This window comes from Salvia hispanica, chromosome 6 (genome assembly GCF_023119035.1).
Source record: "Salvia hispanica cultivar TCC Black 2014 chromosome 6, UniMelb_Shisp_WGS_1.0, whole genome shotgun sequence".
Classification (NCBI taxonomy): domain Eukaryota; kingdom Viridiplantae; phylum Streptophyta; class Magnoliopsida; order Lamiales; family Lamiaceae; genus Salvia; species Salvia hispanica.
In genome coordinates, this window is record NC_062970.1 from 42,588,517 (window position 1) to 42,601,393 (window position 12,877).

The 12,877-nt window shown below is 39.0% G+C and overlaps 4 protein-coding genes across 7 annotated transcripts in view; all 4 read left to right on the top strand.

Annotated features, from left to right (window-relative positions):
- The window catches only part of LOC125194085 (protein NRT1/ PTR FAMILY 5.5-like), a 10,377-nt gene extending 8,641 nt beyond the window's left edge, over positions 1-1,736 (top strand). Inside the window, exons 3-4 of the mRNA XM_048092108.1 lie at positions 83-297; positions 389-1,736. Coding sequence (XP_047948065.1) covers positions 83-297; positions 389-1,540 — 1,367 coding nt within the window. The 3' untranslated portion in view covers positions 1,541-1,736. The remainder of the gene's footprint in view (positions 1-82; positions 298-388) is intronic.
- Positions 1,737-2,534: 798 nt separating this feature from the next.
- Positions 2,535-4,227, top strand: LOC125197072. Its single transcript, XM_048095770.1, has 3 exons — positions 2,535-2,651; positions 2,755-3,222; positions 3,301-4,227. The coding sequence occupies exons 2-3, from the start codon at positions 2,784-2,786 to the stop codon at positions 3,990-3,992; spliced, it is 1,131 nt and encodes a 376-aa protein (XP_047951727.1). The 5' UTR covers positions 2,535-2,651; positions 2,755-2,783; the 3' UTR covers positions 3,993-4,227.
- A 320-nt stretch (positions 4,228-4,547) lies between these two features.
- On the top strand, positions 4,548-6,475 carry LOC125197070 (protein NRT1/ PTR FAMILY 5.5-like). 2 transcript variants are annotated; one of them, XM_048095769.1, is made up of 4 exons: positions 4,548-4,657; positions 4,732-4,768; positions 4,839-5,053; positions 5,145-6,475. In XM_048095769.1, the coding sequence occupies exons 2-4, from the start codon at positions 4,744-4,746 to the stop codon at positions 6,318-6,320; spliced, it is 1,416 nt and encodes a 471-aa protein (XP_047951726.1). In that variant the 5' UTR covers positions 4,548-4,657; positions 4,732-4,743; the 3' UTR covers positions 6,321-6,475. The 2 variants fall into 2 exon arrangements, with proteins under 2 accessions (XP_047951726.1, XP_047951725.1); XM_048095768.1 differs by having other exon boundaries at positions 4,570-4,768.
- A 2,327-nt stretch (positions 6,476-8,802) lies between these two features.
- Positions 8,803-11,220, top strand: LOC125197022 (protein NRT1/ PTR FAMILY 5.5-like). 3 transcript variants are annotated; one of them, XM_048095713.1, is made up of 4 exons: positions 8,803-8,941; positions 9,545-9,598; positions 9,661-9,875; positions 9,954-11,220. In XM_048095713.1, the coding sequence occupies exons 2-4, from the start codon at positions 9,568-9,570 to the stop codon at positions 11,088-11,090; spliced, it is 1,383 nt and encodes a 460-aa protein (XP_047951670.1). In that variant the 5' UTR covers positions 8,803-8,941; positions 9,545-9,567; the 3' UTR covers positions 11,091-11,220. The 3 variants fall into 3 exon arrangements, with proteins under 3 accessions (XP_047951670.1, XP_047951672.1, XP_047951671.1); XM_048095715.1 differs by having other exon boundaries at positions 9,545-9,565; XM_048095714.1 differs by lacking the exon at positions 8,803-8,941 and adding an exon at positions 9,423-9,439.
- Positions 11,221-12,877: the final 1,657 nt, after the last annotated feature.

The window sequence follows — 12,877 nt, forward strand, 5'->3', positions numbered from 1 at the left end:
TCAGAATATCTGGTAAATTATTAGTATAGTCGTAACACCTTTTTACATTGGATCCAAACTGAATACTCCATATTGTTTGCAGCATTGCTGTGGGCTGATATATTGGTGCTCTATGCCTTGTTTGAGATGCAAGACTATCTCACTCAAGTTTGGGGGCTAAGTTACACCCATGCTGCTGGAATCCTCAACGTCTGGAATGGGATCTCTTTGCTTCTCCAACCTCTCTTCCTCTATGCCGTCTGCACCTTTCTCGGAAACTTCCGCATGCTCGTGCTCTCCAGCTCATCCTACACTCTGGTCAGAAACTAATTAGAGTTGGACAGCACTTACAAATTGTTTCCAACTTCTCTTATTCATTTGATGTGCGATGGGTTTGTAACTTGTATAGGGAATCTGGTTAGTGTTCATGTCAGCTCCTCCGGTTCTTGCCAAATCAACGGGCACGTGCAATCAATACAAGCAGGAATGCATAAGCAACACACAAAAGGCTCTCCTCTACACGGGGATGGCATTGATAGCTGTCGGAGTAGCTGGCAACAACGTGTCTGTGGAATCATTTCTCAATGAACAAACCGACAAATCTAGTGATGTGGCCATAGGTTGTTTGAGGGTATCAGGTGTGGCGATGGTGGCTATTGTAGGCTTAGCAGGAGCCATCGCGCTCCCTTACATAAAGCCATGGACCTACCGGTTTGGAATCCCAGCAGTCTGCACTACTATTGCTGGCATATCCTTTCTCACCGGTTTACGTTGGTTCCCATTCGAATGCGATGGGACAACAAGGGACCGGATAGAAAACATGGCAAGCATGTTCTCCCTCCGTATGTTACCAATGTGGTTGACCTTCTTGGTGTGTGGGATCATCTCCTCAATCGGCAACACGTACTTTGTGGAGCAAGCAAAGCACCTGGACCGACACCTAGGATCATGGGAGGTTCCTACTCAGGTACTGCTGCTGGCTCAGACTTGGCTAGGCAAGTTGCTGGCATCGTTGGCAAGTTACAAAGGACACAGGGTTGTAAAGGCTAAGATATTGGGGGTTCTATGTTGTATAGCGGCTGCAGGAATGGAGAGAAAGAGACTTGGGGTTGTTAGGAGCAACGGGTTGCTGGATAAACCGGAGGAAGATGTCCCAATGAGCGTGTATTGGTTGTTGTTCCAGTTCGTGCTGCTAGGAGGCGCTGGGACTTTGTTAGAGAATAGTGTGGCGGAGTCTAATGAAGAAGGCACAAGCAAAGAAGGCACAGGCAGTAAAACTAAACCGAAGGAGTTGAATAGACGGTTGAGTGAGATCTTTAGCAAGGAGGTATCCGGGCGGGAGAAAGGGTGCCTCGAGATATTTAGCAAGGGGGTGTCTGGGCTGGGGTTCATGTGTGGTGTGCTCTTGGTTTTTGTTGTGGGGAAACTAACCAGCTGGTTCCACTTCACCTTGAACAGAAGTCATCTAGACAACTATTATTGGCTACTCACGGTTTTGAGTGCAACCAGTTTTGTTCTATACGCCGTTGTGCGCTCCTATGTGGGCCGCGGGCCCCAGTGACATCATCTGTTTAATTTGTGTATTATACTATTATGTCTCACTTGTTTCAAAAGGTGCGAATTTAATCTTTTTTGTAAAATCTCTTTGGGGAAGTAGGGGGATGATCGTTTTATTATAGCTGAGTGTTTTTTTTACCTCATATCAATTTTATTAATGAATTTAATAAAAATCTGTCATGGTATCTAATTTTGCTCTCTTTTTTGTTTTTACCTCATATCAATCTTTTGATTTATCGTGGGTGATGTGCTCTTGATTTTTAAAGTATTGTTTGGTCGTTATGTGTAATTTTGTATTATTATCCCATACTTCATCAGCCCTAATTATGTTAGAATCAAAATCATTGAGCACAAAAATAAAAAATTTGTGTTAAATAGTATAGGAAGGATGAAAAAAGTAAGAACGATAAAAAGAGAGTAAAGTAGATAATTAGATATTTTACTTTTTGTCAAAAAAAAAAAAAAGAAATGGTTTCGCCCTAGTGTCCGCCTTATCAATTAAACTTAATTTGCATATGATTTTTAATATTATTGTTTTTTATTTTTGTTTTTAATTACTAAAAACCAAAATATATTATATTAAACACCACAAATTTTAAAAAACAAATACATTACTTAATAAACAAAAATTACAAAATAATGAGTATTGTGTGCAAGTGTGTAAATGTGTGAAAAGTGAACGAGGGTTTAGAGTATTTATATTGGTTTAATAAAGAATAAAAAAATACAAAATCTACGAGACCGGGCTCGGGCGTCGCGTTGCAATGGGCTCAATCGAGCGCCTGCAATGGACGCGCGATCGGGCGCTCGATCTAGAAACCATTGTGGATGCTGTAAAGCTATGTTATCTCCTATCTATAGTTCTATACTATCTACTCCATACTTTCCATTCTTTATACATGTATTGATCAATTATTTACAATTTTTTGCAATGCTTTATAAAAATAAATTTTATCCTTCAGAACGTGGGCCGGATATATCAAGGCCCAAACCCATTGGAAACTGAATTAAATTCGAATTTCAGAAAACTCGATTAGGTTTCATTCGAATTGAGAGGGAAATCAATTATCTTCATTTGCTTTGGGAGGGAAATCAATTGTCTTAAGCAGCATTGGGTAACACAATCTCAATAGATCTTCTTCTTCTCGTTTTATTAAAGTTTAAATCGCTCATTTTGCTTGTTTTATTGAGCTTTTTGTGGCCGCTGATTTTGTGCAGAAGAATCGAGAAGCAAGAGGCGCAGAAGTATGGCGACTGACAAAGAAGAAGATGAAGGGGAAAAGTTCACAATTGAGGAGACAAACTTTTTGACTTCCGTCTACCTGATCGTCTCCGAAGAGCAGACCATCCTCGACAGCAGCCACGGAGTTTTCTGGTTTTGCCTCGGCATCAAGTTCAGAGAGATGAAGCCGGCGTGGGTCCCTGATCGCGACTACGACCAGCTGCGCCACCACTGGGCCCGAGTGCACAAGGATATCTCCAAATTTGGCGCCATCGTTGCCGACTGTGAAAAGGTGTGGGGCCGGAGCCATGGCGAGCTTTACGCTCACTATCAGGCCAAGGAAGTTTTCTTCACCACTCAAAGAAGGAAGTTCGAGTTCGCCGATGTCTGGGAGATGCTCCGTATCCACAACAAGTATTGCTCCAACAGAACCAAAGTCGAGTATTCTACCAGCGCTGCAATCGGTAAATCCAAACACGACCACACAAGCTCAGTAGATCATAAGTTTATTCGTTCATATTCGTTCATTTTGATTTGAGCAGATGAATCGAGAAGCAAAAGCTGTAGAAGTGTGGCGACTGAAGAAGAAGGGGAGAGTTTCACAATTGAGGAGACGAATTTTTTGGCATGCGCCTACATCCTCGTCTCGGAAGGAACAGTCGACCTCAGCAGCAGCAGCGAAGTTTTCTGGTTTTGCGTCGCCGAAAAGTTCAAAGAGCTGAATGCTGCGGGGGTGCCTGATCGTGATTCCGACCAGCTGCGCAAGCACTGGGACCGGGTGTATAAGGATGTCTCCAAATTTTCCGCCATCTTTGCCAGCTGTCAAAACAAGTACCAACAGGCGAAGGAAGCTTTCTTCCGCAATGAAGGAAGGATGTTCGAGTACGAGGATATCTGGGATTTTCTTTGGGACAGGAAGAAGCTTTGCTGCAGTTCCGAGGGGGCTTCTAGTGGCTCGAAGAGAAGCAATGTGGAGGACTCAATGGGTGATGCTTCCTCTCCAGCGACGCCAAGGAGTCGATCCATGGGGACTAAAGCGGCCAAGAGGAAGGGGAAGGCGAGCATTGCACCCGCCCAAGACCCTCAACTCACTGAGTACTCAAAGATCGCGGAAGCGATGCTGATCAAGGAGTACTCGAGGATGCTAGCGCGAGATACGTATATGAGCAAAGAGAATAGGAAATTTCATCAAGAGCTGCTTGATTTTGTTAGAAGCAAAGTGATTCGGAAGTAATTTAAGGTTTTAAATTATGCATGGTTCGTTTTTTAATTTACTACTAGTAGATTTTAAATTATGTAGTTTTCAAACTGTTTTCTCCACTATTTTGTGATTGTTGGGTTGACTGAGAACAGAAATGTCATGAGAAAACTAGCAACTTCACCAGATTTGTTTCTTTTGTTTGACAGTCCCCTCATATGGAGTAATGTTCAAAATGTTGTTATTGATTTGATTTTGCCTTAGTTATTCATTGATTAGGTCATCCTAATAAAGTCAGAATTCCCATCACCTCCTCTGAGGTCTCTTTGTTTGAAAAGAATCTTGGAGTTGTATTTTTGGGTGAGTTTGTGACAAGTGTCTTGAAGATAAAAAGTATTGAGATACTAATTGGAAAAGAATAGACATGAGTGGTAGGGGGCCACAGCAATATGAAACATTCCAAATATGGTGGCATTGTGGTACTCCTATATATTCCCTCCGGATTACCCCTTCAGTTTGACCTCAACTTAATCTGCACATGGTAATAGGTATGCATATGTCCTATATATAAATTGATGCCTCCAATATTAGAAATCAGAAAGAGAAGAGAATAGCATTTTGCTCCTCTCTCTACCTCTCTCTGTGTGTGTTTGGGAGGTAGAAGGAGAGAGCTTGAGACATTAAGCATTGACTTAAAAAGGGTTTGATTACTCTTTTATTTTAATATGGAATGTGTTTCTTGAGTGCTAATCCTAATCAGTAATCATTCGTGCAGAGGCTTTTGAGTATGAAGAGCACCGTCAGAATATCTGGTAAATTATTAGTATAGTACTAACACTTTTTTACATTGGATCCAAACTGAATACTCCATATTGTTTGCAGCATTGCTGTGGGCTGACATATTGGTGCTCTATGCCTTGTTTGAGATGCAAGACTATCTCACTCAAGTTTGGGGGCTAAGTTACACCCATGCTGCTGGAATCCTCAACGTCTGGAATGGGATCTCTTTGCTTCTCCAACCTCTCTTCCTCTATGCCGTCTGCACCTTTCTTGGAAACTTCCGCATGCTCGTGCTCTCCAGCTCATCCTACACACTGGTCAGAAACTAATTAGAGTTGGACAGCACTTACAAATTGTTTCCAACTTCTCTTATTCATCTGATGTGCGATGGGTTTGTAACTTGTATAGGGAATCTGGTTAGTGTTCATGTCAGCTCCCCCGGTTCTTGCCAAATCAACGGGCACGTGCAATCAATACAAGCAGGAATGCATAAGCAACACACAAAAGGCTCTCCTCTACACGGGGATGGCATTGATAGCTGTCGGAGTAGCTGGTAACAGCGTGTCAGTGGAATCATTTCTCAAAGAACAACCAGACAATAAATCTAGTGGCGAGGATAAATCTAGTGGTGAGGCCGTAGTAGATTGGTTGAGGGTACCAGGTGTGGCTATGGTGGCTATTGTAGGCTTAGCAGGAGCCATCGCACTCCCTTACATAAAGCCATGGACCTACCGGTTTGGAATCCCAGCGGTCTGCACTACTATTGTTGGCATATCCTTTCTCACCGGTTTATGTTGTTTCCAATTCGAATTCAATGGGCCAAATGAGGACCGGATAGAAAACATGGAAAGAATATTCTCCTGCCCCATGATACCAATGTGGCTGACCTTTTTCGTGTGTGGGATCATCTCCTCAACCGGCAACACGTACTTTGTGGAGCAAGCAAAGCACCTGGACCGGCACCTAGGATCATGGGAGGTTCCTACTCAGGTGCTGCTGCTGGCTCAGACTTGGTTAGGCAAGTTGGTGGCATGGCTGGCAAGTTACAAAGGACATTGGGTTGTAAAGGCTAAGATGTTGGGGGTCATATGTTGTATAGTGGCTGCAGGGATGGAGAGAAAGAGACTCGGGGTTGTTTGGAGCAACGGGTTGCTGGATACACCGGAGGAAGATGTCCCAATGAGCGTGTATTGGTTGTTGTTCCAGTTCGTCCTGCTGGGAGGCTCGGGGACATTGTTGGAGTATAGTGTGGAGTTTGATGAAGAAGGCACAAGCAGTGAAGCCGATAATCCAAAGGAGTTGAAGAGACGGTGCAGTGAGATCTTTAGCAAGGGGATATCTGGGCAGGAGAGAGGGTGCATTGAGATCTTTAGCAAGGGGGTGTCTGGGCTGGGGTTCATGTGTGGTGTGCTCTTGGTTTTTGTTTTGGGGAAAGTAACCAGTTGGTTCCACTTCACCTTGAACCGGAGTCATCTGGACCGCTATTATTGGCTACTCGCGGTTTTGAGTGCAGCCACTTTAGTTCTATACGCAGTGGTGCGCTACTATGTGGGGCCGCGGGCCACGGTGACATCATCCGTTTAATTTGTGTATCACTACTATGTCTCAATTGTTTCATAATAATGGTTTTTGTTTCAAAAGGTGCGAATTTAATCGTTTTTATAAAATCTCATTTGTGTGTTTTTTTTACCTCATATCAATATTTATTAAAGAATTTAATAGAAATCTGTCTTTTTTAAGGTTGGTTTATCGTTATGGGTGATGTTCTCTTGATTTTTTAAGTATTGTTTTGTCATTATGTGTAATTCGTGTTATTATCCAATACTCTACGGAAGGAAAAAATATGTGTAGCTCTCATGTTATGAATGGAACCTTTTGAGTAGGTTCTTACTCCAACTAAGATACTGTACTTAAGGAAAATTAGAATAGCAAAAATAGATAAATAGATTCTTCTTTCTTGTGTTGTGCTAGCTAAGTAGGAGTAGTATAATAAACTTGCTAGTAAGTTTATCAGATTTGTTCCTCTTGTGTGACATTCTACTCATCAATGAGTAATGTTCAAAATGTTGTTCTGAATGTGCCTTAGTTGCTCATTGATTAGGTGTATCCTATTAAAGTAAGTTAATGCTCATATATTCATCCTCAAATTAGATACTTGCATTTGAATGCTAGATAAGTTGTGATGCATTTTACGTGGTTTGTCCTTTTTTTTGGATTTTATTCATTGCATTCTTTAAAGATGTCATATTTCATTTTTAAAAAAAAATTCTCGTATCAATGTATAAAAAATATGTATTTTGATCGAAAAAAACGTGGATATAGTAAAAAGTACTTTGATTGATATTAACTCATAGTTGACGGATCTCAAATGATATTTTTAAAGTTCACGAACATAAAATGATAGTTTGACAAAGTTCGTGGACCATAAAAGATATCCCCTCTATTTTTTGAAATATGTGTCAAAATCAAAGTGAACAATTATTAAAGGATGGAGGGAGTAATAAGTAGTTTTAAATAGGAGTACTATAATATGTGCTGAAATGTTTCAAAAAATAAAAATTGATTAAAATCTAAATTTTGAGGACCATTTCTTTTATTGACAACTCCGAGATAGATGTGTCTTTTCCTTTTCTTGAAAAGACAAATGCACTTATTGTTTTAAGGTCAATTTTTTCACTTTATTACTCCGTCGGAGTGGTTACCACTGGTTAGAGCACCCACAGCGCATCGCGTGGGTGTCTCCATCTCATCTCGGAATGAGATGGCAGCGAGACAGCGATCAGGCTCCGTCTCGTCGCCATCTCATCTCCGTTGTGTCTCGCGTCTCCTTCCGAAGAGGCAGCTGACGAGACGTCTCGCCACGCGCCTTGGCGACGTGGCGAGCTGTGGTTCGTGCATGGTTTATATCCGTTAAAATTGATTTTTTTAAAAATTTTTTAAATTTCAGATTAAATTCAAAAAATTTTAAAAATATATAAAAAAATTCCAAAAATTATACTAGCCGTTTATAGCCGTTTTTTCAAATTTGTAATTTTTTTTCAATTTTTTTAAAACCTCCAATCACTACTATAAATACCAAATCATTCCCACAAATTATCCACCATAAAAAAACTCTCTATTCTCACTCAAACACTCTACATTCTTCATCTCAAAACATTTTTTTTTATTTTTTTAGGATTTTAATTATGTGTTGTTTATATTTTTAGGATTTTAAATTGTAATTTTATTTTATTTAATGAAGTGTGTTTTTTATTAATTGGATTTGTTGAAAATAAAAATAAAAAATGAAATTGAATGAATAGTTAAGAGATGAGATGGTTAAGAGATGCAGGGATGTAGGTGCTATATCTTAGTTAAGAGATGGAGTGAAAAAGTATAGTGAGACCCATGAATAATAAAGAGATGACGGGTTAAGAGATAGCGTTGTGGATGGTCTTAGGTTCTAGTAATTATGAATTTCAAATATTCCTTAAATGTTTTACATTTCTAATCTTCTTGCTATTTTCGCCATCATATAATAAGATTCACAGTTTATCATTTTGGTTCGTCTAATAATAAGAGTCCCATTATATTTTTTATCATAAATGATAAGTAGGTCTCACATTTCACTAATTCACTTCACTCATATTTTATTATTAAATTAATAATAAAAAAAAATGAATTTCATATCCATAACATTTTTTTTATATTATTCTTTATATTTTTTAAAATCATAATAAGAGACTTGTATTGTGAGACCAGGGAAGGGAGTGACTACCATGTAGTCGACTGCAGTAGAAATGAAGGGACTGACTACCTTGTAGTCGACTGCAAACGTAGTGTAGGAGTATGTATGTTTAAGAAATTTGGTTCAACCAATTTAAAGCATCTTGAAGTTTTTGAGTAAGTCTACTATTGGGCTACAAGTAAAAGCAGAAAAAAAAAAGTTTTTAGATAATTACAAACGAATAGACATGAGTGGTGGGGGAAGTAAGGTTGACTCCCGTTTGACCATTCCAAACATTCTGCTACTCCTGATTTCCCCCTTTCAGTTTGACCACAAGTCAATCCGCAGCTGGTTGACTGAAGTTCGGCGTGAACGGGTACAAGTAATAGGTATTCATATGTCCAATGTTAGAAATCAAGAAAGATAAGAGAATAGCATTTATTCCTCTCTCTACCCGTTCTGTGTGAGCTTCAGAGGTGAAGCATTCACTTAAAAAAAGGTGAGATTACTCTTTTCTTTCAATATCCTCCATTGTTCTGCTTCATGATTATAACATAACACTGTCATAGAAAGTTCAGTTGGAATTTCTGGTAAAGAAATCAACTGTTTTTAGATCTTGTTTGTAGAGAAATTGCAAATGCAAGAGTTTGTTTTGTTTGTTATGCATTGTTTGTATGAAAAAACACACAACCTTATCTAGAAACTCAGTTTTTTAGTTAAGCATTTTGCATCTCAAATCTTTTCTTAAAATAAAGCAACTTGGGTCTTTCTTGCTATGGCTCAAGTACGCCATAATAATTCATTTATAAAATATTATATCGTTGGCATCACGTGACTTTTCCTACACTATCCTTTATTCCACCTCTCACAAACATAAAATATGATGGTAAGCCCATTACTTATGTTTGTGAGGGGTGGAGTAGGAGATGGTGTAAGAAAAGTATTACGTGATCCCAACTCGCATCAGGGGATCCAAATCCCTTCTTATAGTGCTTTGGTAAGAATAATTAGGTTGGTAGTATTTCCAATAAAATTGTACTCCTACATTCACATTGGATCTATTTAAAATTGTTGTAATCCTAATCAATAATCATTCGTGCAGAGGCTTCTGAGTAAATCCCAAGTATGATTCCGAAGAGCACAGTCAGAATAACTGGTAAATTATTAGTAAAACTTTTTTACATTGGATCCAAATTGAATACTCCATATTGTTTGCAGCATTGCTATGGGCTGACGTATTGGTGCTGTACGCCTTGTTTGAGATGCAAGACTATCTCACTAAAGTTTGGGGCCTAAGTTTCACCCATGCTGCCGGAATCATCAACATCTGGAACGGGATCTCGTTGCTTCTCCAGCCTCTCTTCCTCTACGCCGTGTGCACCTTTCTTGGGAACTGGCGCATGCTCGTGCTCTCCAGCTCTTCCTACACTCTGGTGAGAAACTCAGTCACTCTCAAAATGCCTCAAACTAATTGGAGTTGGACAACACTTATAAACTGTTTCCTTGTATAGGGAATATGGTTAGTGTTCATGTCAGCTCCTCCGGTTCTTGCCAAATCAACGGGCACGTGCAAGCAATACAAGGAGGAATGCATAGGCAACACACAAAAGGCTTTCCTCTACACGGGGATGGCATTGATAGCTGTCGGAGTAGCTGGCAACAGCGTGTCAGTGGAGTCATTTCTCAAAGAACAACCAGAAAAATCTGGTGGTGTGGCCATAGGTAGGTGGAGGATGCTAGGTGTGGCTATGGTGGCTATTGTAGGCGTAGTAGGAGGCATCGCGCTCCCTTACATAAAGCCATGGACCTACCGGTTTGGAATCCCCGCGGTCTGCACTGCTATTGTTGGCATATCCTTTCTCACCGGTTTATGTGATTGTTGTATCCCTTTCGAACTCGTTGGGCCGAAAGAGGACCGGGTACAAAACATGTTCAAAGTGTTCTCCTGTCGTAAGTTACCAATGTGGTTGACCTTCTTCGTGTGTGGGATCATCACCTCAACCGGCAACACGTACTTTGTGGAGCAGGCAAAGCACCTGGACCGGCACCTAGGATCGTGGGAGGTGCCTACGCAGGTGCTGCTGCTGGCTCAGAATTGGTTAGGCAAGTTGGTTGGGCATTTGGTGTATGTAGCGTGGGAATGGAGAGGGCATGGGTTTGATAAGGCTAAGATATTCGGGGTGCTGTGTTGCGTGGCGGCTGCAGGGATGGAGAGCAGGAGACTCTGGGTTGTGAGGAGCAACGGGTTGTTGGATAAACCCAAGGAAGATGTCCCAATGAGCGTGTATTGTCTGTTGTTGCAGTACGTGCTGCTGGGAGGCATGGGGACGTTGTTGGAGAATAGTGTGGCGAAGTTTGATGAAGAAGGGACAAGCGGTGAAGCTGATGCGAACAAGTCGAAGAAATGGTGTAGTGAGATGGTGTCGGGGCGGGAGAGGGGGTGGGCTGAGATATTTAGCAGGGGGGTGTCCGGGATGGGGTTCATGTGTGGCGTGCTCTTGGTTTTTGTTGTGGGGAAAGTAACCAGCTGGTTCCACTTCAACTTGAACCGGAGTCATTTGGACCGCTATTATTGGCTACTCGCGGTATTGAGTGCAGCAACTTTAGTTCTATATGGCGTGGTGCGCGCCTATTTGCTGCTGCGTTGACATTTTCTGTTTAATTTGTGTATTACTATCATGTCTCGATTAGTAATATTTCATAATACCAATGGTTTCTGCTTAAAAAGTCCGCGAATTTAATTGTTTTCTTATGTATGCTGAGCGTGTTTTTACCTCATATCATTACCTCATATGGCTCATATCAATAGGAGTATTTATTCAAGTATTTATAAATACGTATGAATCTGTCATGGTATCTAACTTAGATTTTTTTTTTAAATGTTATCGTTATGGGCGATAGTCTCTTGTTTTTGACGTGGGAGTATTGTTCTGCTGTTATGTGTAATTTCCTGTTTTCGAATACTACCAGCATCCATATTCATGCTCTTGTCAACTGCACGGATGTGGGTCCGAACTCACCTTTATTCATTTTTAATTTTTTGCTTTTCTTACACTATTTAAGATTCTCATCATTATATTATTCAATTTTAATATTTTAATTACTAAAAATATTTCCACAATATTAAAATGCATTCAAAATACCCAAAATAATAGTATTACATATTACTAAAAAATAAAAAATTACATGATTGATAAATTTTGTTGCTTCCTAATTGAAGACATAAGAACATGCTTATATATATAGGCTACAAAATTGAGAATTTTAACCATAAACATAAACATATCTATCTTAAGTAAAAATTGACATTTGATGAGAAAGATTGATTGAAATCACTACTGTTTGATTAAAGAAAATTAAAATAATTTTAAAAAAAAATGATTGAAAAACGGCTATATTTTTTGGAATCCGAAAAAAAATTGAATTATTTTTTGATTTTTTTATGATTTAAAAAAAATTAACGTAATAAAAACACGCTCAATCACGCATTGGGCGATTGGGCATCACTGCCCAATGGAACTCTGCCATGTTGTCATGCTCTTCGGCAAGAGCACCGTTGGAGATGCTCTAACCTTGTATTTTGCATTTAAAATTAATATTGAATATAGTCATACAATAGTTAATAATATGTACTCCCTTGTCCCATTAAATATGCAATATTTGGGAATCGACACGGTATTTTATGTATTGTTGTTTTGTGAGATAATGAAGAGAGAGTTAAAGAAGGGAGATGCAAAAGTATGGATAGAGTTGTTTCCATTCTAGGAAACATTTTATTTATAACGGGACGATCCAAAAAAAAGCATTTCATTTCTAATGTGACAAATGGAATATATAGCAATGACTGTAACACTGTATATCACTTTTTATAAAAATAATAATCTATCTATTTATAACAAATAATTTTATATGTAAATGATAAATGTTTTAATTAGAAATTAAATAAAATAAGAGAAACAGAGAAAAAAGAGAAAAATAGATGGAGAAAAAATTGGTAACTACAAGAAAAAACTTTTCTAAATTTTGAAATAAAATTATTTTTCATGGTACTCAAAATAACAAAATGAAATTATTTTTCAGGAACGATTATTATAATAGTATGAGTATTAAATTAAAGAGGGGACATCTTTTGTGGTCCACGAACTTTGTCAAACTATCATTTTAGGTCCTTGAACTTTGAAAATATCATTTGAGGTCCATCAACTACGAGTTAATACCAATCCGAGTACTTTTTTACTATTTTCAAGTTTTTCTGGACCAAAATACCCTCAATGCCTTGAAGATTATATATTTATGTACTAAACTTAACATATAATCTTTTATAGATATCTTTACTATGAGGAGTGTTATATTGCTAACTCAATACTTAGGGCGTGTTTGATAAGTTAGTAATGTCAAGATAAATAATTATATATGGACATTTCTAATTGTTTGA

Excerpts from the sequence above, each read along its gene's own strand:
- LOC125197072 (XM_048095770.1), top strand. The coding sequence starts at position 2,784 with ATGGCGACTGACAAAGAAGAAGATGAAGGGGAAAAGTTCACAATTGAG. Across the intron at positions 3,223-3,300 it reads TTCTACCAGCGCTGCAATCG|ATGAATCGAGAAGCAAAAGC; the intron begins GTAAATCCAAAC and ends TGATTTGAGCAG.
- LOC125197070 (XM_048095769.1), top strand. The coding sequence starts at position 4,744 with ATGAAGAGCACCGTCAGAATATCTG. Across the intron at positions 4,769-4,838 it reads GAGCACCGTCAGAATATCTG|CATTGCTGTGGGCTGACATA; the intron begins GTAAATTATTAG and ends TATTGTTTGCAG. Across the intron at positions 5,054-5,144 it reads CCAGCTCATCCTACACACTG|GGAATCTGGTTAGTGTTCAT; the intron begins GTCAGAAACTAA and ends TAACTTGTATAG.
- LOC125197022 (XM_048095713.1), top strand. The coding sequence starts at position 9,568 with ATGATTCCGAAGAGCACAGTCAGAATAACTG. Across the intron at positions 9,599-9,660 it reads GAGCACAGTCAGAATAACTG|CATTGCTATGGGCTGACGTA; the intron begins GTAAATTATTAG and ends TATTGTTTGCAG. Across the intron at positions 9,876-9,953 it reads CCAGCTCTTCCTACACTCTG|GGAATATGGTTAGTGTTCAT; the intron begins GTGAGAAACTCA and ends TTCCTTGTATAG.